This window comes from Phascolarctos cinereus, unplaced genomic scaffold (genome assembly GCF_003287225.1).
Source record: "Phascolarctos cinereus isolate Bilbo 61053 unplaced genomic scaffold, phaCin_HiC Scaffold_3;HRSCAF=262, whole genome shotgun sequence".
In the NCBI taxonomy this organism is placed as follows: Eukaryota; Metazoa; Chordata; class Mammalia; order Diprotodontia; family Phascolarctidae; genus Phascolarctos; species Phascolarctos cinereus.
In genome coordinates, this window is record NW_027555736.1 from 162004645 (window position 1) to 162026543 (window position 21899).

General features: G+C 36.8%; 1 protein-coding gene across 3 annotated transcripts in view; it reads right to left on the reverse strand.

Moving 5' to 3' along the window:
• TMOD3 (tropomodulin 3) overlaps nt 1-21899 on the reverse strand; it is a 79844-nt gene that overhangs the window by 44748 nt on the left and 13197 nt on the right. For 2 of the 3 annotated variants that reach the window (XM_020980890.2, XM_020980898.2), the window contains 2 exons: nt 7441-7639; nt 1261-1417 (listed from right to left, as the gene is read on the reverse strand). In XM_020980890.2, coding sequence (XP_020836549.1) covers nt 1261-1417; nt 7441-7566 — 283 coding nt within the window. In that variant the 5' untranslated portion in view covers nt 7567-7639. Of the gene's footprint in view, nt 1-1260; nt 1418-7440; nt 7640-15815; nt 15905-21899 lie in introns of those variants that run through there. The other variant, XM_020980908.2, reaches the window with a different exon arrangement.

A 21899-nucleotide genomic window follows, 5' to 3' on the forward strand; every position in this document is an offset into this window, starting at 1 on the left:
TTTGTAGCAGGACTGGATCTAAGAGTTAAGTCCTTTACGTCCTAAGATACTCTATCAATTTGTAAATCTAGTTTTACACAAATAAGAAATTGCTATAAACAGTAAAACCAAGAACAGATAAAATATAAATAATACTTGTACTACATCTCACATAATTGTAAGGATCAAATTATACACACAGACAGACACACACACACAAATAAAATCACATAAAGTCCTCTATAAAAATGTGTGGTGGTGGTGGCGTTATTCAGTCATTTCAGTCACATCTGACTCTTTATGTTCCCATTTGGGGTTTTCTTGGCAGAGATATTCAAGCGGTTTGCCATTACCTTCTCCAGCTCATTTTACAGATAAGGAAACTGAGGCAACCAGGGTTAAGTGACTTGCCCAGGGTCACATAGCTAGTAAGCGTCTGAGGCTGGATTTGAACTTAGGTCTTCCTGACTCCAGCCTCAGCCCTCTATCCATGGCACCACCTAGCTGCCCTCATACAAATGTGAGGTTGTATTATAATTATTATCACCATTATAAAGAATATTATTATAATCATAGTTTATAAGATTGCAAATTCCTTAGGATACAGATTGTGTCTTATCTAAACTGCACAATGATCTGCACACAGTAAGCCACTGGAGAGCAAATCATAGCATATGGAGCTAGAAAAGATTTTAAGAATCAGCTAGTCTAACTACCCATTTCATTCATTATGAGGCTAAGAAAGGGGAACTAACTTATCCAAGATTATTTAAGTACTAAACTGGCAAAACCGTGGTTGCAAACCCAGGTTCTTCTAATTACAGATACCATGCTATTTCCACTAAGCATTCATTTATTTTGTCCATCACAATTCCACAGGATAAACAGGTAGTACAAGCACTACTGTCTCCATTTTATAGATGAGAAAACTGAAGCTCAATAAACTTGAGAGCTATCACGTGGAAGAGTTACAATTTGAACCCAGGGTTTTCAAGGTCAAGTGCTCTTTTCCCCACACTATGTTGACCCACAAAACCATAAGGCAAACAATTATTATAGTACAGTAAAATTTCACTTCACTTAAACTAATTAGGACAAATTTCTTTACCAAATTGATGAAGAATTTGTTACTGGGTTAAAAAATTCAATGGATTTTCAAAGCAATTACAAAAACTTAAAATCTTTAAAGCAACCAATTAATTTAACTCTAAGTCTGAATCCCTCCATATCTACCATAAAACAAGTTCTATCAAGGAAATAATTTTAATACCCTGGATTTACCTTTTTTCTCTCCAGTGAAGGGTACAAAGTCTTCCCTGTCTTTATGTTCCAATGCCTCCTTCTCCAAGTATGAGAGCAAATGTTCTCTGTCAAAAGGTCCTGTGGCATTCTTAGTAGTCTGATTTTTTTGCCTGTAGCCTGCAGGTAGAAGTGCATTCTACCCCCAAAATAAAAAAGAACCATTACAATGGCAATTTACATTTAGACCACACATAAGTCAGACTATTTTGTTTACATGAAAATATCTTTCATTTACAAACAGGTACTATGTGAGGTCAATGATTTTATAAGTTTAAATGAATATATCACTTAAATATAGAAAAAGTGTATCAACACAGCAATATCATAGTATCAACATTAAATGTTCTATAGCATGACCTTTGAGAACAAATATTAAAGTTCTTCAACTAAGACTACAAAAAATAGTTTCGCTAGACAGAATTCATTTTATCAGTCAATAATTCATTTTTTCATAGAACATGCTTTAGTGATTCAGTTTCACATCCTTTTGACATTAAACAAAACGAATTTTCTTGATATCTAAAATGACTTAGAAGAATACTTTAAACATTTTAAAAAAAAAAGAATACTTTAAACCAGGGGTGGGAACCTGCGGCCTCAAGGCTACATGTGGCCCTCTAGGTCCTCAACTGCTGCCCTTTGACTGAATCCAAACTTCACAGAACAAATCCCCTAAATAAAAGGATTTGTTCTGTAAAACTTGAATTCAGTCAGAAGGCCGCACCACCTGTGCTTTCAATATTTCAAGGATCTATTATTTCCTCAATTAGGTACTTCTATGTTTAATGTATAACAAGCTCTTTACACATTGGTTGAGTCTTCCAGAGCAGGAATGGTTGTAAAAGATGACTACTCTGCAGTCCATGTGGTAATGAACTTCTCCAAACTTGGCTAGCTGGTCCTTGGATAACAGGCAGAATCCACACCCATACCTGATACCTTTACAACTTTGCAGAAGCTTTCAAAGCTTGAACTTTCACTGAAAGCCCTGAAGCACTTGGGATTCACCTCCACTCCATGGTGAGGTGTCAGAGGAAGATCTTCTAGTATTTATATTTTTTAACATGCACAAAAGGAATGCCACATGTGGGGCCCCAATTGGGGAAATGCCATAAAAACTTAAACTCTGAAAGGTGGAAGCTCGGACATGGTAATCTGTTAAAAATCATAACTGAGACACTGAGTCATAACTTCAAATGTTATGTCCTATGAAAGCTGTAACAAGAATATCGTGACCCATCTGTAACTGGTACATGATCAATATACAAACTTATGTTGGGCATAACATTGGCTTAATGCCCAAGCTCATTACTAAGCAGAAAACCAAAAATATTCACCAATCAGTAGTGATGCACTCTCTAGCTCCTCCTCCCTTTGTCTATCTTCTATAATTACCACAGGGATTTTGGGGCTTCCTTTGCAGGGATCCACTGAATTGTCTGGCAGCTGCCCCAGATTGTCCTCGTTTTGTAAGTACTTGTAATGATTGATTACACTACTCTCTACAATTAATCTGGAGATCCTTGGCCTCTTCTTTGGGTATCAAAAAGAACATCATATGGTTATAGGAGAGTTACACGGTTCCCCAGCCAGGGGAATTCAGGACCTTATACCATAGAGTATGCAAAAATTCCTGTCAAGAAGAACTTTCTTTTCATTGCAATAGGATTTTGTTGCAAAAAATACTTAAGTGATATACCAAACCATTTGCTTTTGTTCTGAGTAAATGTACTGTTGTACTAGATAACAGGGTCCAAAAAGATATCTGGATGCTTTAGTGCACATAAATGTGAACTCCTGAATTTAGGTTCAAAAAATCAACAAAACTGAGAATGGGAAGCTACCTCCAACTTCAATGTGTGCCAACAGTGTGGTTTTGATTTCCAATAAAGCTAATGTGATTTTATACTACAATTTGGAGAACTCCAGAACAAGACAATATCACTACTCTCTGTACCGGTCAGACCCCTTTTCAATTCACTTTTAGATACCATATTTTAAGAGATGCACTGAAACTGAAAGAACGAAATACATTCAGAGAAGAGAGACCAAGATGGTGAGAAGACCCAAACTATGTTATACTAAAGAAATACTGAAGGCTTTGGATATGTAAGCTTGGAGACAAGATCTTAGGGAGGGTATGATGGCTATGTGCAAATATGTGAAGGGCTTTCATGGAGAAACTACCTTTCTACATAGATCCAGTGGAAAGACTAGAATGGAAGTTATTTAGGAAAGTTTAATGTGATACTTCCTAACAATTAGGATTATCTAAAAACGGAATGGACTGTCTCATGTGCAGGTGTTCAAACAAAGGCCAGATGACCACACTTGTTGGGAAAAGGCAGAGCAGACAGAACGTGAGACCTGTAGTCAGGAAGTTCAGATCTAGCCTGGGATGCTTAGTAGCTATATCAATGCACTAGTTTAATTCTTTTACCTTAATCTCTCTGTGCTTCAGTTTCCTCTTTTGTAAAATGGGATATTAATAGCACCTACCTCTCAGGATTGTTGTGAAGATCAAATGAAATACTATTTATAAAATAAAATAAAATAAACTTCAGTTTGGGGACAAGTAGGTGTCCCAGTGGATAGAGTGCTGGGCCTGGAGTCAGAAAGATCTGAGTTCAAATCTGCCTCAGACACTAACTATGTGACCCTGGGCAAGTCACTTGACCCTCTTTGCCTCAGTTTCCTCATCAGTAAAATAAGCTGGACAAGGAAATGGCAAACCACTTTAGCATCTTGTCAAGAAAACTCCAAATAGGGTTACAAAGAATCAGACGTTACTGAAATGACTCAACAACAACAATTTATAAAGCACTTTGCAGATCTTATAGCACTATATAAATGTTAGTTATTATTATTATTATATTGTAGAGGGCATTCACACTTTGGATCAGATGATCACTCTGGTTCCTTTCAAATCTAAGTTTCAGTGGCTCTATTGCTGATTGCTGCAGATTTCATAGGTGGACTGACAGCCCCTGAACTAATTCACGGCTGCTGTAAATGCATTAGAACTCTCCTAAGAAGCCCATAGTAGGGGCTATTTATCAGGTTCCTTACATGACAATGCAATGCTATAAGGGCCTGAAGGGAATGGGATTGCTGCAGGCAAGGGAAAAAGGGCATCTGTTTTCCCCATACTATACTTTCAGCAGTATAGTCCAAGAATAATCATAAATGGTCACAAATGGCAAGCATTATGAATTTGGCTCTCAAATGACAACAGAATAAACTGTCTCTCTAGGATCTTACCAGCACATCATGGGAACAGCTAAAAGTAGTATATATCCCTTTTAGAAAAACAAAGGTCAAACAGAGGTGGTTGTCTCCATTTCTAGGCATTCCTGTGTTGTTATTAGACAGATGACAAATAGAATCCATTCAAGAAGCAAAAAGGAAGACTGATGATGCTTTGTAATATACCTTAGTGACAGTGGTAATACTGGTCCCCATGGATCCTATCAGGTAATGGATATTTTTTCATTTAAAAAAAATCGCTTTTTAAAGAAAATGATTGACCAAAGAAAACATTTATTGTACTGGATAACTCACTGTAGAGAATTCTGCAGTCCCAATGGGCCATCTGCAGGGATCCATAATTAATTGCATTTATATTGTAATGGTACTTGTTATAGAACAATTTGATTCATTTATGGAAAAAAAAAAGTTTTGAAGTCAGTTCCTGATACTGCATTGGGCATGTTTTGTTTTTTTCCCAACTCCAATTTTCCACTAGAATTTTAAAAAACAAGAGAGGGCCACTGTCCTTACAGTTAATAATGTAATTGGAGACATATGACATATGCACATGAAAAAGATTTTGGAATGCTTTCAAAGCAAATCAACAAAATATGCAATCCTTCACATATGAAGACATTACAGAAGGGTATGTATTTTAAGTTGTTTTTTTTGCAACACTACCACAAATTTCATCAGTACTTTCCTGCCAGGTTCGTTCCCCTTATAAAACACATCTGTGAAATGGCTGGTTAGGATCCTGGTTTACCTTTGTGAGTATGAATCATGAAAGAAATCATGGCTAACTGGCTTTCATGGGATATGAACCCTGAGCAACATGCTCTAATTAAACAATCTAATAATAAATAAAAATTAATAAGCAGGTTAGCTCTCATTAAGATGGAATTCCTGGGAATCCAAATATTTTTTTCTCATTCCTTGTTAGTTATGACACATAAAAGCTGATGTACAAACATTCTGTGCTTGTGGTATAACTACTCTGAAATGGGCAATGAATTAGTACACTGAAAATGGTAGGGAAGAGGAAGACAAACTCTCATATTACAAAGAGTTGTCTTGTACAATCTTTCTTACCCCACCCACCTTTCATTTTTCTCCCCTGCCTCCTGGATCCCTGCTAAGGGCAAGTAAAGTTGGTGGGATCTTTAATATGTTTTTCTGGCTAAGGCAACTGGGTTTGCTATTATTCTACCTAGGAACACTGAATTGCTTCTAAATGTCTCTCCCTATGAGCAAAACAAACAAGTCACAAGAATTTGGCATTCCTTTTCCTGTTTAACTTTCACATGACGATGCCAGTTAATATCTTTAGAATCCAACTCCCACTGTAGTGAAGGAGGAGATGTGGACAGAGGGAGGATAAAGAGGAATCCACCCTAACTTGTAAAATGGCATAGCACCCTTTCTTTGCTAAATGTCATGGAATAAATCATGTTATTCAAAGACTCAACTAGCAACATCTGGGAGTGGGGTGGGGAAGTCTGAAAAAATGCTATGTAAAGAGGTTGGGAGTCAAGTCTTTCTAAGAAGTAGAATGTAAATTATTAACAAATAAGGCTTATTAGTATCCATTTGGTGTCAAAAACTATTCTGCTACAATATGTGACTGTTAAATATGCTTTTAGAATTAGAATTGGAAGGGAGGGCCTCTAATCCAACCCTCTAATTTGACAGATGAGGAACTGAGGTCCGGAGAGGTTAACAAAATTTTCCAAAGGTCACACAAGTAGTGACAAAGCCAGAGAGCGACCCCAGGTCCTCTGATGCAGCACTCTTTCCACTGTACTATACTGGGATGACAGATTCTTCATGTTGGATTATTCCAAGCACAGAACTTCAGGGCAATAAAATGAACACAACATTATTATTACAGGGTAATCCTCCAGACTAGAATATATTTCTGTTATTGTGAATTTTATTTATCATAGAATCCATCACAGAAGTATTTTATCTACAATATTTACCTAATCAGATTACCTAAGTGTTAAAAAACAAAGTGTTAGTCTTACTAAAAATACAAAAACAAGGAAGTTATACCCAAAAGAAATATACATGTGGTAGTGACAGTAGATTACTTTTAATATCAAAAAAAGTTTTACTAAAGAAAAGCCAAAATTTATCCTAAATAAGCACTTATAATTAATGTCCCAGCATGCAGTGTTATCATCAATTAATATTCAATAAGCAAAGTAAAGCAACTTAGAATGGAATAGGATGTAATTTGGCAAACAGCCATTTCCCCAAGTATATCACTCGACTCTAAGGAAGTCCTGAAGAGTACAAATCTAAATCAAGATTGACATAGCTCTTTACTTCAGCCACAGGCCACTTCTAACTCAAAGAAAACCATGGAGGCTCAGCTTCTGGTCAAACTATAGATTTAGAGTGAATTTTGTGTATTGCTAAAGCTCTAATTTACTAGGAGCTGTAGAGCTACCTGAGGCCCATTGAAAGACAACTTTAAAATTATTCATTCGATCAGCATTCTTCAGACTACAGATGACCTGATGTAGGGCCAAGTAAGACTTGTCAAAGATTCTCTGGAAGGCAATAATCCTGGAAGCAAAACAGCTTTTAAGAAGTGGATAGAAAAATAGCTTTTGTGAATTTTCATCTTACTACATTCCATGTTACACCCAACCTTCTAGTTCAGTCAACAAACACTTCACAGAGGACATGGTTCTAAGAGGTTCTGAAGATAGGGATTTGGGGAGATCATTTTGGATATGAGTACCAATGTCAATAAAAGCAAGAATAAAGCCTATAGTGGGAAACAATGAAAGCACAGTGATTTCTATGTAGAAGAGGAAAAAGCTGGAGAGGAAGAAGGGACTAAAAATGTATTTGGATGAAAAACAAGATACTTTTATCCTCTCTCTCAGTAATACCCACCTCAGGGTCAAGGTCATCAAGAACAGTTTCCAGCTGTTTTAGTTCAGTCTCTGAAAGTTTACCAAGGAGTTCATCATCATCAAGATCCTTGTACTTCTCCAAGTCCTTTCGGAAGGGGAGTGCCATGATTTGTGGAGTAGAATGCCACTCAATTTTGGCCACGTTTATAAATCAGATGTGATTTCTTTTTTTTGTTAAGCTGTGGAAAAAGTAATAGTGTTGTTATTAACAGTCTCTGCTTAAATCGAACAAAATCTAAATAACATTTTTAGAAGCTTGAAAATAAAATGTTATTCATATATACATACATACATATATGTATATGTGTGCATATGTATATATGTGCATGTATACATACATATATATGTATATGTGTGTGTGTGTGTGTGTGTCTCTCTCTCTCTCTGTCTCCATATCTCTCTATATATTTATATCTATATCTCTTCAACTTCAGGTCAAAACATTCGTAAAATCTATTATCAATCCAAAAATGTCCCTGTCTTTGTGGTAGATAAGTTTTGCTGAAGCAGAGTAGCATCAATTATTTTGTATCTAATTATCCTGTTGGTGTATTATCAAAGCTCTTTGTTCTCTTCTGCTCTTCTGCCACCTAACTTTAGGATATTTCTCATTTCAATCAAAAAGTAGGTAAAGGAAAGAAAGGAAAACAGAACTTGTCAGTTAATTTAGATGTTCTAATAGGTTTGGAGAACAAAACATTATAGAGCAAAATAAATGTTTGTTATGGAATTTCATGTTAAGCACACACTATGTGTAACAGTGCAAGTTCCTGAAGAAAAATAGGACAAGTTATCTGCACTCAAAGAATTTACAATCTAGTAATCAATGTAGTTTAATTGTTGTTAAGAAAAATCCCTTACTTGGCAAAACAGATATATTTCAACAAAGTTTCCCTTAAAGTAAATTACTGCTAAGTAATTTTTCTATTTTCATTATGAAATAAGAGTCGCATGGAAGAATAATTTGGTCCTAGGTCACACTTAATAACACAACTGTTTTTTGAAATTGCATATTTAAAGTGAAATATGAATTTTGGATGAAATATCAGAAATACTTAAAATGTTACATGAATATTGTAAGTAAAAACATTAACAGTTTCTCCAGCTCTTATTTGTATCATTCTGGTTTCCTTAATGGGAAGAAGTATAGGGGCAGCTAGATGGTGCAGTGGATAGAGTACCAGCCCTGGATTCAGGAGGACCTAGTTCAAATCCAACCTCATAACACTCACTAGCTGTGTGACTCTGGGCAAGTCACTTAACTCCAATTGCCTCACCAAAAAAGGGAAAAAGGAAGAAGTATAGTACAGTGGAACAGGTACTGCAACTGGTGAATCAAAAGACATGGATTTTAGCCCCAGCTCTGCTAACATTTCCGTGAACAAGTCACTTTACTTCTTGGGCTTAGATTTCTCACCAAAAAAGGGGATTGGCTATATGATCTTTATGGTATTTTCCAGGTCTAAAATTCTACGATTTTGTTATTCATTCTAAAGTACAACAACAACAAAGTATAAGTAGGAACTTCTAAAGCTTCAGTGATTTGGCTAAAGTTTTCATAATTTTAAAGTTCTTCAACATTTATTTTAAATCTAAGACTAATTTTAAATTCCATTTTTTTCATACTTTTTATATCATTTTAACTTACTGGCCTCTTTCTGAACACAGCATGACATTTGTCAAGTTTGTCGTAGCATACTTAGTTAGTAGAAGATATTACATAAAGCCAAAGACTCAAATGTCTAAATTCTGTTTAGCAAGTGAAATTCACCATGTCATCTACTGGAATATTATGGCAAGGTAAATAAAATTTTTAACTGCTGGAATTTTTTTCATAATTTTTGGTCCCTGTAGTGCTATACCCCTTCTTGTTACGTGTATATGGTTTTGCTTCTTGGAATCTTGTAACTGTGAATACTGTCCTTTCTCACTCCAATACAAATGAATCAATAGTGTTTGCTACAGAATAGATGCATGCAGACACATTTATACATAGTCATAGGAATAAGTAAGGCTGTTCTTCCATTAGATCATTGTGTATTAGAAGTTTATTCCATCTGTCCTGAGTAGAATTCCAAGGGGGGTGGGTGGAGAAAACTATAAGGAACTCTATAAAGCCTTTAATTCCTCACTTGAGGAAAACCCAAAGCCATTTTCCTAGCACTTGATAGATAATTGGCATGAATTCTGGAAGTGTTCATTGTCTTTTGTTTTTGCTTTCACTTTTAAAACCAGCAGAAACTTCCCCTCTTTTTCCAAAAACAGGGAAAAGGGACTAGATCTGTGATTTCATTGGCATACAGAATTCCCAGATGAGGAAACTCATTCTACGAATGCAGTTCAACAACTTTTCTGTAACTTACAGTCTATGTTCAAATGTCTTTCTGACTCAGGATTCAGCTCTATCCACTATGCAATACTGCTAATAATAACATCACAAGTAAGAGACCATTTGGGCTCAGATGGACCCATAGCACCTGTCATTATAGATAAGACCCTCCACATCACTTCTGTTAGGTAATTTTGGGTAAATTAGAAAGTATTCCAGTCCTATACTCTCATCTCTCTCAACCAGTTACTGTACCCAAAGATCCCAAAGTGTAGATTTGGAAACAGAGGTAGCAGAGTCATCATCCTGGAATTTCCAAAAAAAGAAGGAGCATCTCTAATAAACGTTAGAGATGAGGCTTTCCTATACAAAAAAAAGAAAGGTGGGACGCTATCTTTGAAGCTATGACACCACCTCTATCTTGGGAACTACCATACTTATCACCCCAATCTGGACACAGATTTGGAGATATGAAGCACCCCATTCCCATATCCAGTCAACTGTAAAGAATGTCCTTTATTAAATCTTCTTTGGATACAAAAGTTTTGTGCATAGGTTTCTTTTTCTGCTACATGGTGTTCGTGCTTAGGTTACCATGCAGTGTTTCATTTGAAGAGGCATTTGCTACCAAATGAAAGAACTAAAATGGGTAGGAGAAACTGATCAATTCTCCTCATTTTTTTAATAACTCAAATTCAAGGAGTTCTCATTCAAAATGTTGCAATGAGTAGTCAGAATTTAGATATGAACTGATTTTGGAAAGGCATGGTTGCAATTATGTATCAAAGTAAATATCTGTCAACTAGATGATAAAAAGTTCATTTAAACACATATTGTATGTAGTATGGTATACTAAACTCTAGGAGATATAAAGATAAATAAGACAGGGCCTCTGGAAATTCAGTCTTATAATCAGTCTATTTCAAATACCGCAACAGTAGTCCCTTGTAATTATCTGGCAACCAGCTAATGTTAAATAACAAACAGAAAATTGGTAGACTGCTTCTGTATTTACACTGTTATACCTAAATGGTTTCTTTATAACAGGGTGGGTAGCACATCAAAATTTTATAGAGTAGGCCTATTAGAGCATTGGTCTGCCTCCCACATAAAGGAGAATCTGGGAAGTCCAGCAAGCAGTAAGTACAAAGCAGAACCTGATGTCAGGATCAAGATCTATATCGTTGTGATTATCTACCTATTATTGGACATTAAAAGAAAGAAAATGTTGAGAGAAAGAAAGAAAATGGAAAAAAAAAGAAAATGTTATACTGTTTTCATTATTTATCTGAAAAACAGCTGAAGTTGATTTTTTCCCCCTTCAAGGCAATAGGACAGCATCTCCTCTTTGAGTAATACAAACAGAATATCGTATTTTTAAGTTAATCTTAACCTTTAGTGACTTCTGTGTCCAACATGTTTTATTATGTAATAAGCAACTCTGTCTCCATTTCCTCATCATTTGACTCTCAATTTATCTCTTCTAACTCACGTATTTACCTCTATCTCTATCTTATCAAGTCCTCTCTTTTCCCTAACAACTCCTTTCAACAATTTCCTTGGACCTAACTCATCAATCTGAGTATTTACATAAGTGTTCCAACTTTAGCATGCACAGGGCCCCCAGGTGTACACCAAAATAGAATTTACTTTGCAGAAACCTGCCGTAACACATTAGAAAAATATAAGGAACAAGTTCGATGTATATTCTCAAAAGACTCATGTAATACCATTTGGCCAGCAGGAAAGACTATATGACAATATAACAAACATGTTTTCCAGCTATCTGTATCCTGCTGAAGCCTAAAAACAATTCGTGCTCCTCCTGCCTCATGTTTTCTGAACAATTATCAACTCTTCTTGGTTTTCTTCTTGACCTTTCCGCATCCTTTGACACAGCCGATCGCCCTCTCCTCCTTATTACTCTCTTTTCTGTCCTAGGTATTCTTTTCTCCCTCTACACTTCTTCACTGATCATCAGCTCCTATGATTTTAATGATCATTTTCTATGAAGGTGACTCAGATCCACTGGTCCAGTTTACCTCCAATCTCGCATTTCCAACTACCTTTTGGACACTTTAAAACAGAAGTTCCTAGAGACATCTCAAATTCAACACGTCCAAAATAGAATTCATTTTCTTTTCCCCAAACCTTCCCTCTTCTGAACTTTCCTGTTACTGTCAAAGGTTTCACCACTGAAAGTCAGGCTTTCAATATAGGAGTTATCATCAACTCCTTACTCTCTCTCAGCTAAAATCTCATCTTCTGCAAGAAGCCTTTCCCAGTCCTCCTTAATCTTAACGCCTTTCCTCTGTGATTACCTCCAATCTATTCTGTATATAAATTGCTTGTACATAGTTGGTTGCATGTTGTCTCCTTCATTAGACTGTGACTTCCTTGAAAGCAAGGAATTTTCCTCCCTTCTTTGTATCCACAGCACTTAGCACAGTGCCTGTCACCTAAGTGCTCAATAAATTCTAGCTGACTGATTTACTAACAGACTGATTTGATAACTGTTCCTCTGTCTTCTCCGCGTGTTTCTATGGTCATTTTCCTTTCTCTCTAAGAAATGATATAAAATCTCACAATTAAGGGGTTAACATCAGAGGTCAACCACTAACTATGATTAACCATCTCTGGGCAGAAATTCTTTCTACAACTTCAACAAGTGGTCATCTAGCATCTCCTTGAAGACTTTCAGTGATGAATTCAACTCACTCCAAGAGTGGCCCATTCCACTCTTGAATAGCTCTATTTACCGAGAAGTTTTCTCTTATATGAAGACAAAATCTACTTTGCTTCTCTGCAATTTCCATGTACCAATCTAGTTCTTCTTTCTGGGACCAAGCAACACACATCTAATCCCTCTTCCATAAAACAGTCCCTTCAAATACTTACAGGATCATAAGATTTAGAGTGGGAAGGAACCTTAAGGATGATCTTGTTCAACTCCTTCACTTGACAAAATTCAATGATTTGATGCTGAGAGAGGTGAACTTATTTGTTCGAGTTTACAAAAGTGATTAAAAAACATGTTCCAAATAAAATAAAATATAAAAAAAAGTCCTATTTTTACTACACTTTTACTACCTCTCCAACTACTGATGACAATAATCATGTTCCCTCTACCCCAAGCTTTCTCTTCTCCAGGTTAAACAGCTCCAGTTCCTTCAATTGATTCTAATTTGGCACGTTTTCCATTCCTCTCACCATCATGGTCCACCCTCTTCCGAACAGTTTCTAGTTTGCCAATGTCCTGCCTAAAATATGTACCTGAAACTAGACATGATACTGTGGATGTAGTATAAACAGAGCAGAGTACCATAGAACTATGACCCTCTTCACCATGGACAACATACTTCTACCTAATGCAGAATAAGATCATTTACAGGCCAATGCTTTCAGGTGAATGTTTTTAAGTATGACTGATGTTATTTTAATTATATTTTTGAACAATAAGCTTATTTTTTTGCCATCTGGAAGAGGTCTCCATGAGTCTACTTCTGATAACGATGATAAAGCAAATAAAACAAGTTAAGGAGGCAAGTCAAATTTAGAATCCAATTCCACTGATTCTAGTTTAGCACTCTAAGAGTGGTATGTTTTAGAAAGAAGGTCTTTCTGGTTAAAAAAAGAAGAAGAAGAAAAAGAAATTTCTGTATGTATAAATACAGAGGTGTGGGGAAGGAAGGGATAGTAGAAATAGAGAGAGAAATTAATAAACTGTTATGGGTATATTTTACTGAGATAAACAGCTATAAATGTTTGCTTTGCTTTTAAAAAATTAAATGCACGATATTTTTTCACATGTCTCTTCCCAACTTCCTTCTCTCTGGCACTACCATCGTCTCAATGACACAACTCTGAAACTTTCTAGTCATCTCTGACTCATCCTTCTCCATTTCCTAGATATAGCTTCTGTTGTTGTTGTGGAGTAGTTTCAGTTGTGTCTGTAACCCTGTTGAGGATTTTCTCAGCAAAGATATTGGAGTGGTTTGCCACTTCCTTTTCCCGTTCATTTTACAGATGCAAAACTGAGGCAAACTGGGCTAAGTGGTTGCCCAAGGTCACAGAGCCAGTAAGTATCTGAAGCCAGTTTTGAACTCTTGAAGATGAGTCTTCCTGATTTCAAGCCCAATGCTCTATATACCATCTATACCATCTACCTGCCCTGATATAGCTTCTACTAGGTCTAAAATTCTTCTATGTTTTCTGAAAATATGTCACTAGAATTTAACCTCATCATCAGTGGTACTGATATCATAGTGGACTGCATTATCTGAAAACTGGTCTTGTCTGGTGACAATTAAAAACTATAACAGCAAAATAAACTAAAAAAGATATTTTTACAGTCTTAAAGAACAAATGCTTTATCGATAGTAATACCAAAATTCAGGAAAAAATAAGATTTTAAAAAGAAATTTAGAAATACATTTAATTTACAGACAGTAAAAAAGTAACAATTATTATCTCTAATTTATTCTTCCTACAATATTTCTAATATTCAATACCAGAAATCAACCTGTAATTTATAACATGCTGATTCTGACATGTATGTCCAGCAATGATCACTGCATAATAGCTATTTCAGTAAGTGTCAGGACTAATGGCAAGGTATTCACTAAATGAATTTACTAATAAAATTTTAAAGAAATTCATTCCCATTAACTTAAGCACTGGATTCCAGTGGATGAACTTTAAGGTATACTTTAGTTCTAAAATCCTATGACTTCATCTTGTTAAATCATACAATTTAAACGTGCAGAAGCTACTAGGAACAGATGGAGTAGCTACAACATTTATGATCAATCTACTGAACTACAGAAGCCCCAATATCTGTTGAAATGGAAAAGATTCTTTCATTTTCCAATGACTTCATAAGTATCTACTTCAGTTTACTTTGGTAACAAAGATAACCAAATTATCATTCAATTTTCTCATGGCTGAAAAATTTATTTAAAAAAACTATTAAGAATAAATAACACAAAACACAGGATTCATGATTTGGGTAGGTATTTGACTAACTCCCTCTTGAAGTCCCTTTCTTACAAATCTAAGTTATGATTCTATAACAAAATAATAAGAAATACTGATTGCTGACTAATAGAAGGTATTGTGTGTACACTGTCAATATAATTGTCAATAGCATAAAGTACCTTTTCAAAATGAAACCTGTACCTATCCATCATTGATTAAAGGCCTTTCTTAGTAGTAATCAAAATCAAATCTAACTTTGTATAAGGTTGTTTGCCTACTCTCACATAAAGATTCCTTAAATATAACTTCTCTAAAGCAATGACTATTAAAATGGAATAGCTAGGATGGCAGGGCTGGTCCAAAGGCAAGGGTATCTGGATATGATATCTAACACACTGAAAAGAGATCTCAGATAGAAACGTTGACTGTGAGTGACATTACTGTCCCAATTAACCAATCACAGCTTGATGTTGCTGCTGTAGTTGCCACCACCAACTTGGATAAACTTAGTTATCTGAAAGCATAGAAACTAAGGAATAAAAAGGAAGTGAAACACACACACAAATCTTATTAAAACACATCAGATCTGATTTGCTAGTTTCTCCTTCTGAAAGATCCAGGCCTGAACCTCCACTGATTAAGCTAGCTTCCCAGTTGAGCTTAGAACTGAGATACGAAATCTTTATTTCTTTCTAAAATCCCTTGATTAACAAGCCCTACTAGAGGTGCTTAAACTTCTTGGACCTTCCAGGATCCTGAACCAGTTTGGTTTCTTAGGTTCAAAAGACTGCTGCACTGAAACTCTATTTAACTGTGCTCTTCTTTTCTTGGTGTTCAGTTCTATCAACTTTTCTCTCTTCTATCCCTGTAAATTTTTCTCTTTCCCTTCTACTCCAGACCACAAGAGACCCTTTTCTAAAGATTACTTCCAAGAAGAAAAAAAGTATACATAATTTCACAAATAATATGCCAGGGAAATATAGTGAAAATAGGCATAAAGAAATCCACAAGTCTCAGATTGAGTATACAAACTCTTATCTAATCCTTACCTAAAGTTCCCTAGGCCTAGTTTGGCCTATGTCTTTATTCTGCAGCATCCAGCTCCCTTGTGCTCCCAGATGAGAATGGCCTTTCCTCCTGGATCACCACCAAGAAGATGTGGGGACTTTCCAACCTGAATTATTATACCATTGTTCTCATCCAATCAGGAAGCATTCTGACTATATGACTGGCTGTAGGTACTACACCCAAATAACTACATACTCACCCTGCTAAATAACTTCCCTTTTCTCCCTAAGATATAAATAAGGAAATACAATGGGTATATAATCACATAGTTGCCATTACCTCAAAAAAAAAAACCTCAAGTCAATATACAGAACGAACAACCCCAAAGCAACCTTTTAAAAAAAAAATACTCTTTCCCCTTTCTCAAATATTTTGCCACAGCCATTCTTTGACAAAAGTCCTGAAAAAGGTAACTGGGAGGTAAGAAAGTAAGGAGGAAAGAAGTTTACCTGTGAGGAAGTTATTGAGGTAATCAAATTACTTACAAGCACCTTTCATGAAAATATGTAAAAGTCCTCAGTCTTTTAAGGATATTTGTGTGTGTGGAGGGGGATGTGTGTGCTGGGGGAACAGGATTAGGGATGAGGATGGAATACAAACTATAGCAACTATACTCCATTTTCTTTCTTTCTTAACTCAGCAGCCAGGCTGTTTCCTGTTTGTCTCCACCCTTTAACCCACAGATGGGGCCTCTAAAGAAGACAGAGCCATGGTACAGCCATGACCTAACCTGCTCCTAGAGGTATGTGGTAAATGCCACAGTGATCACAATCTTGGCACAGTTCTACCTTTCAATAAGCTATTTTTCTAGAATTTTGCTTAATTGACTGATTAGAGTCAACTGCTTCAAGGAACCGACAGAAAAAAGTATTTTAAATACTTTAGAGTGACAAACACTTTGGGCTAAGGTGGCTACTGAGCTCTTTTTTTTTTTAATCTCTGTTAATTAACTTTAAGAGAGCCTTTCACCAATAAAATTGTGGATAAATCCAAATGTGGGAAGGGCAGTTTTGTATGAAAAATTCATCAGTATTCCAACAACAATCAAAATGTTGAATCTATTCCAAATGCATACTGGAGACTAATCCGAGACTCCCCCCCCCACCGCAAAACAGGAAGTATAATGACTCATTCTTCTTCGTAAAAGAATTCTCTTAATCTACCAAGTCAATAAATATTGGGCTACAGGCAAAGAGCTGAAAATAAGGTAAGCCAGGCCTAAAAGAAATCATGCCTTGGATAAGCAGGCCTTCTCCACTGTAAAGAGAAGAATAAAGGACACCTTTTTTTACTTCACTTTTATATTTTATGATCAAAAACACTCATTGAGGGGCAGCTAGGTGGAGCAGTGAATAAAGCACCGGACCTGGATTTAGGAGGACCTGAGTTCAAATCCGACCTCAGACACATAAACACTAGCTATGTGACCCTGGGCAAGTCATGTAACCCCATTGCTTAGCTAAAAAAAAAAAAACCCACAAAAACAACCCAAAAAAACACTCACTGATTCCTAAATTACTTGTGCTCCAACACAAGTTTTGGTTTCATTTTTGAACTAGCTGTCCTCTACCACCATACGTCAGAAAAAAATTCTAGGGTTCTCTTCTTCCTACACTTTACATTAGAATAATAGTCCCACCTGAATGATTTTTCTACATCACTACTTCTCAAACTGGAGTTAAATGGAGTGGGCCACAATGAATGAAAGACCTGGTTCATCAGAGCTACTTGGTATGTGCTGGTTGTAGTAACTGAAAAACTAACTCAGTTCTTAGTTATCCAATCTCAACTGGGACCCTACTTTCATTCTTCTGTGATTGATGCTATCATCCTCTGCACCAGCCCCCTTATTGCACCAACTTCTTCCATCTCCCTTTTCAGCAGAGAATACTGCCTTCTATTTTATTGAGGAAAAAAAGGCCATCTACCTGATCTCCCTCTTCTCCCCTACTCACTACCTCAAAATCTCTAGATCACCCCTTCCCGTTTTCTCCTTAGTGTCAGATTCTGAGAAGGAGGTAGCCCTTCCCTTGACCAAGCCAAACCTTCAGCTTGCGCTGTTGATCTCAGATGTGTGCATCTATTCCAGGAGCTTTTCCCTTTTATGATCTCTTGCCTCTTTCTTTCATCTCGAATCCACTCATTCCTTCCCTGCTGCCTAGAAATATGCCTTCATGACTTTCATCCTCATGCCAAGCCACTGTCCTATATATTTTCTCCCTTTCATAAGCCAATTTGTTGCCTCTGCTTCCCACTCCCTTCTCAAACCTTTGCAATTTGGCTTCTGATCCAAAATTCTTCTGAAATTATTCTCTCTAAGGTTATCTCAACTATTCAATGTTCCTCTCTCAGTACTCAGACTTCCTACAGCATGACACTGACAACTGCCTCTTCCTGGACACCTTTTCCCCTTTCCTCTATCTATCTCCTTCTACTCCTTCTCAGTCTCCTTTTCCAAATGGATTATTCATTCTATTGCCCTCCAAATGTGTTCCCCAAGGTTCTCGGTCCTTTTCTCTCTATATACTTGTCTGGTGTTCCCATGGGTCCAATTATCATCTCTACGCTTGATTCTCATATCTTTATATCCAGTCCTAATCTCTCTCTGGAACTCTGGTGCCATATTACTAACTGCTTGCTAAATAGTACCCCCTGGTTGTTACCCTGGCATCCCTTAACTCAACTTGTTCAAAATGTAACTTACTATCATTTCCCTAAACCTAACCCTCCTCTAAACTTCTCTATTTCTGTGAGAGCACCAGCATACTTGCAGTCACTGAGATTCACAAATTTGGGAGTTATTGACTTTTCACTTTCCATCATTCTTCCCCTCCCCCATAACCAATTATTAGTCAAGTCTTATCAAGCCTATATCCACAGCATATCTCTCATATGTCCCCTTCTCTCCACTCACAGCTTATACCATGGTTTAAGGACTTGTCATCTCTAATCTGGACTACTCCAGTGAGGCAGCAGAATGGAAAGAGCGTTGGATTTGTAGTCACAGGAACTGGGAACTCTGTAGATGTCACTTATTTTATGTGACCTGATACAAATCTTAATCTCTCTGGGTCTCAGTTTCCTCATTTGTAAAATGACACGTGTAAACTAGATGACTTCTAAGGTCCCTTCAAACTCTGAATCTATGATTCCTGTGTCTAGTCTCTTCTCCACTGAGTTGCCAACATAATATTTCTAAGGCACAAGTCTGACCATGTCACTCCCTGCTCAAAAATCTCAAGCATCTAAAATACAAACTTCTCAGCCTGGAATGTAAAACACTCCATAATCTATCTACCTTTCTAGACTCTCTATTCAGAAACTTGACATTCCAACCAGACTGGCCTACTAGCTGCTCCCCAACTTCATGAGTTTCACCTCTCACCTCCATATATTAGGCTGGTTGAGGCCCTTTGTCTGGAATGTACCCCAACCTTGCCTCTCTCTAGTATAATCTCTAACTTTCTTCAAGACTTAGCTCAAATAGTACCTCCTTTATGATGCCTTCCTGCTCCCCCTAGCTGTTAGTGCTCTTTTCCTCCTCAAGTTATAGTTATCTCTGTACCTGTTGTATTCCCCTAATAAACTATAATATTCTCAAAAGTAGGGGCTGTTTCACCCTTGTCTTTGTATCCCTAGAGCTTCACACAACAATTTCCACATAAGCAGGCTCCAAATAAATATTCATTCAATTCTACCGTTAAACAGAAGAGTATATCCTTCTTGGCTTAACTTCTGTGAACCTCCACTTCCTTATCTGTGAAACAGGGATGACAACTGCTGACCACTTATAGGGTTATTGTGAGGAAAGCTTTTCACAAAACTTGAAGTGTTACAGAAATGTGAATCAGCATATTATTATTACTTCCTCAATCTTCTACTGATACATTATAGATGTCCCATATGTTATATCAACTTAATTCAGGTCCTCATCACCTCTGATATGGATTTATAGCAATATTTTCCAAAATAGTCTTCCTGCCTCAACTCTCTCTCCTTTCCAATCCACCCTCTACAAGGCTATCAAAGTGATTTTCCTCAAATGCAAGTCTCACTCCTACTCACTGATTCCTACTGCCTCTACAATCAAATATAAACACATCTGTAAAGCCCCTCCTGGTGCCAATCTAACTTTGCTATACATTACTCTCCTGTCCACACTCCATGACTCAATCAAAATGACCTTCTTGCTATTACACACACACACACACACACTCTCTCTCTCTCTCTCTCTCTCTCTCTCTCTCTCTCTCTTTCTCCATCACCAATTTCTGGGCCTTTGCATTGGCTGTCTCCCATCTGGGACTGTACTCCTTCCTCATTTCCATCTCCTAGAATCTTGTTTTCTTTAAGACTCAGCACCACCTTAAAAAGACTTTCCTAACCCCCATCAGCTGCTAGAGCTCTCCTCAAAAAATTAGTTTGCATTTATTTTGTATATGCTGATTTATGTACATTTTATCTCTCCCAACAAAAAGTAAGCTTCTCAAGGGAAGGGACTGTTTTATTTTTGTCTTTGTATTGCTAGTACCAAGCCTAGTGCCTGACACATACTAGACACTGAATAAATTTACCTGTTGATTGATTTCTTCCAGTTTCTCCTATTTAAAAATAAGAACATATTAAAGGTCTAATTTCTCTTCCTCATTTAAACATTTCAAAAAGTGGTATCAAGACTCTCAAAGAAAGGAAAGAGATTTTTGAGATATAGAATAAACAATGCAAAATAATTTTAGAAGAAGGATCTTGAAATCAGAAAAGGGGACTTTGTCAGGTAAGTTTTTGAATAGTTTTAGCTTTTAGAGTAATGGCTTTAGAAGGGACTATGTTGCACAGCCATCTATATCCTTTCTCCAAACTGTACAACTCACCAATCCTTTATTTTTGCCATTTCTTTCCATCTCTTCATTTTAGGAACAAACTTCCCACTTTCTGCTCTAACATTAACATATCTTTCTAATAATGTACTTTGTGCTCTGGATCATGCAGCCAATATGGTATAACAATAAATAGTGATATTATGAAGAGATCATTTGGCACAAGAGTCTTTGAGGAGGATTTATGAACTTTCCCCAAAAAAACACCTGGCACCAACAAAAAATTACTTTTTAGTTATACAATAACAATTTTCCATTTCTGAACAGCTTCAAAGAGAACCTCTTTAACTGAATTTTGCAAATGGGAAGACGGACCAAGTATATGATACCAAGACCTTTTAGAGGAAGGATCTGAAGAAACTGCTTTAATCCTGTAGAGGTGACACTTGAAAGCACTGTGTTTCTGGACCCTGCAGCCTAAAGGGAAAGGCCCCAGAATATGAGACTTGTACAGCTGGAGGGAGGTGGGAAGAACTACAAACAGCGCCTTCTAAGTGATTTTTTTTTTTTACAAAGCAGGCTCCCCCGTGGCCACACAGCAACTCCCAGATGCTTAAGTTCTCTTTGCTTCCAATTTATACTACAAATATCTGCTAGACAAATCTTTAAGAGTGCTTTTCAACATGTATTGCTAAAAATATTTAATACTTTCTTATCACATCAAATTTAATATCTTTGCTGATTCTGGTTTTCAAGGCCTTTCATAATCTAGACCCATCCTACCCTAGCAAACTTTATTTCCCACTATTCTCCACCCTGGTTTGGCTGGACTTCTCACAAATGCACTATGTTCATTTCATCCTCTGTCTTTAGCTTGGTCTTGCTGTTTCCTTACCCGGAGTGCCCTCCCCCTTCTGACGAAATTCCACCTAACTCAAGTCCCCCTTCCATGTAACCTTCCTTAACTACTCCTTGATCTTCCTCTCCCTAACCAGATTGTAAACTCTTTGAGGGAAAGAACTACTTTCCACTTTAGTATCCTCCTCCCCCAGCCCTACGCATACTGCCTATCTTATAATAAAAACCCAATACTTAGACGGACTGAACCCCATAGATGCTACAGATGTAGTTAGTTAGAATGATCCCACCGAATCCAAGACTCCTAAGAATCTGTACCACTAAAATCACAGGACAATTCAATTGAAACAGTATCATTTTCAACATAATCTAATCCAGGCTTTTGTAACT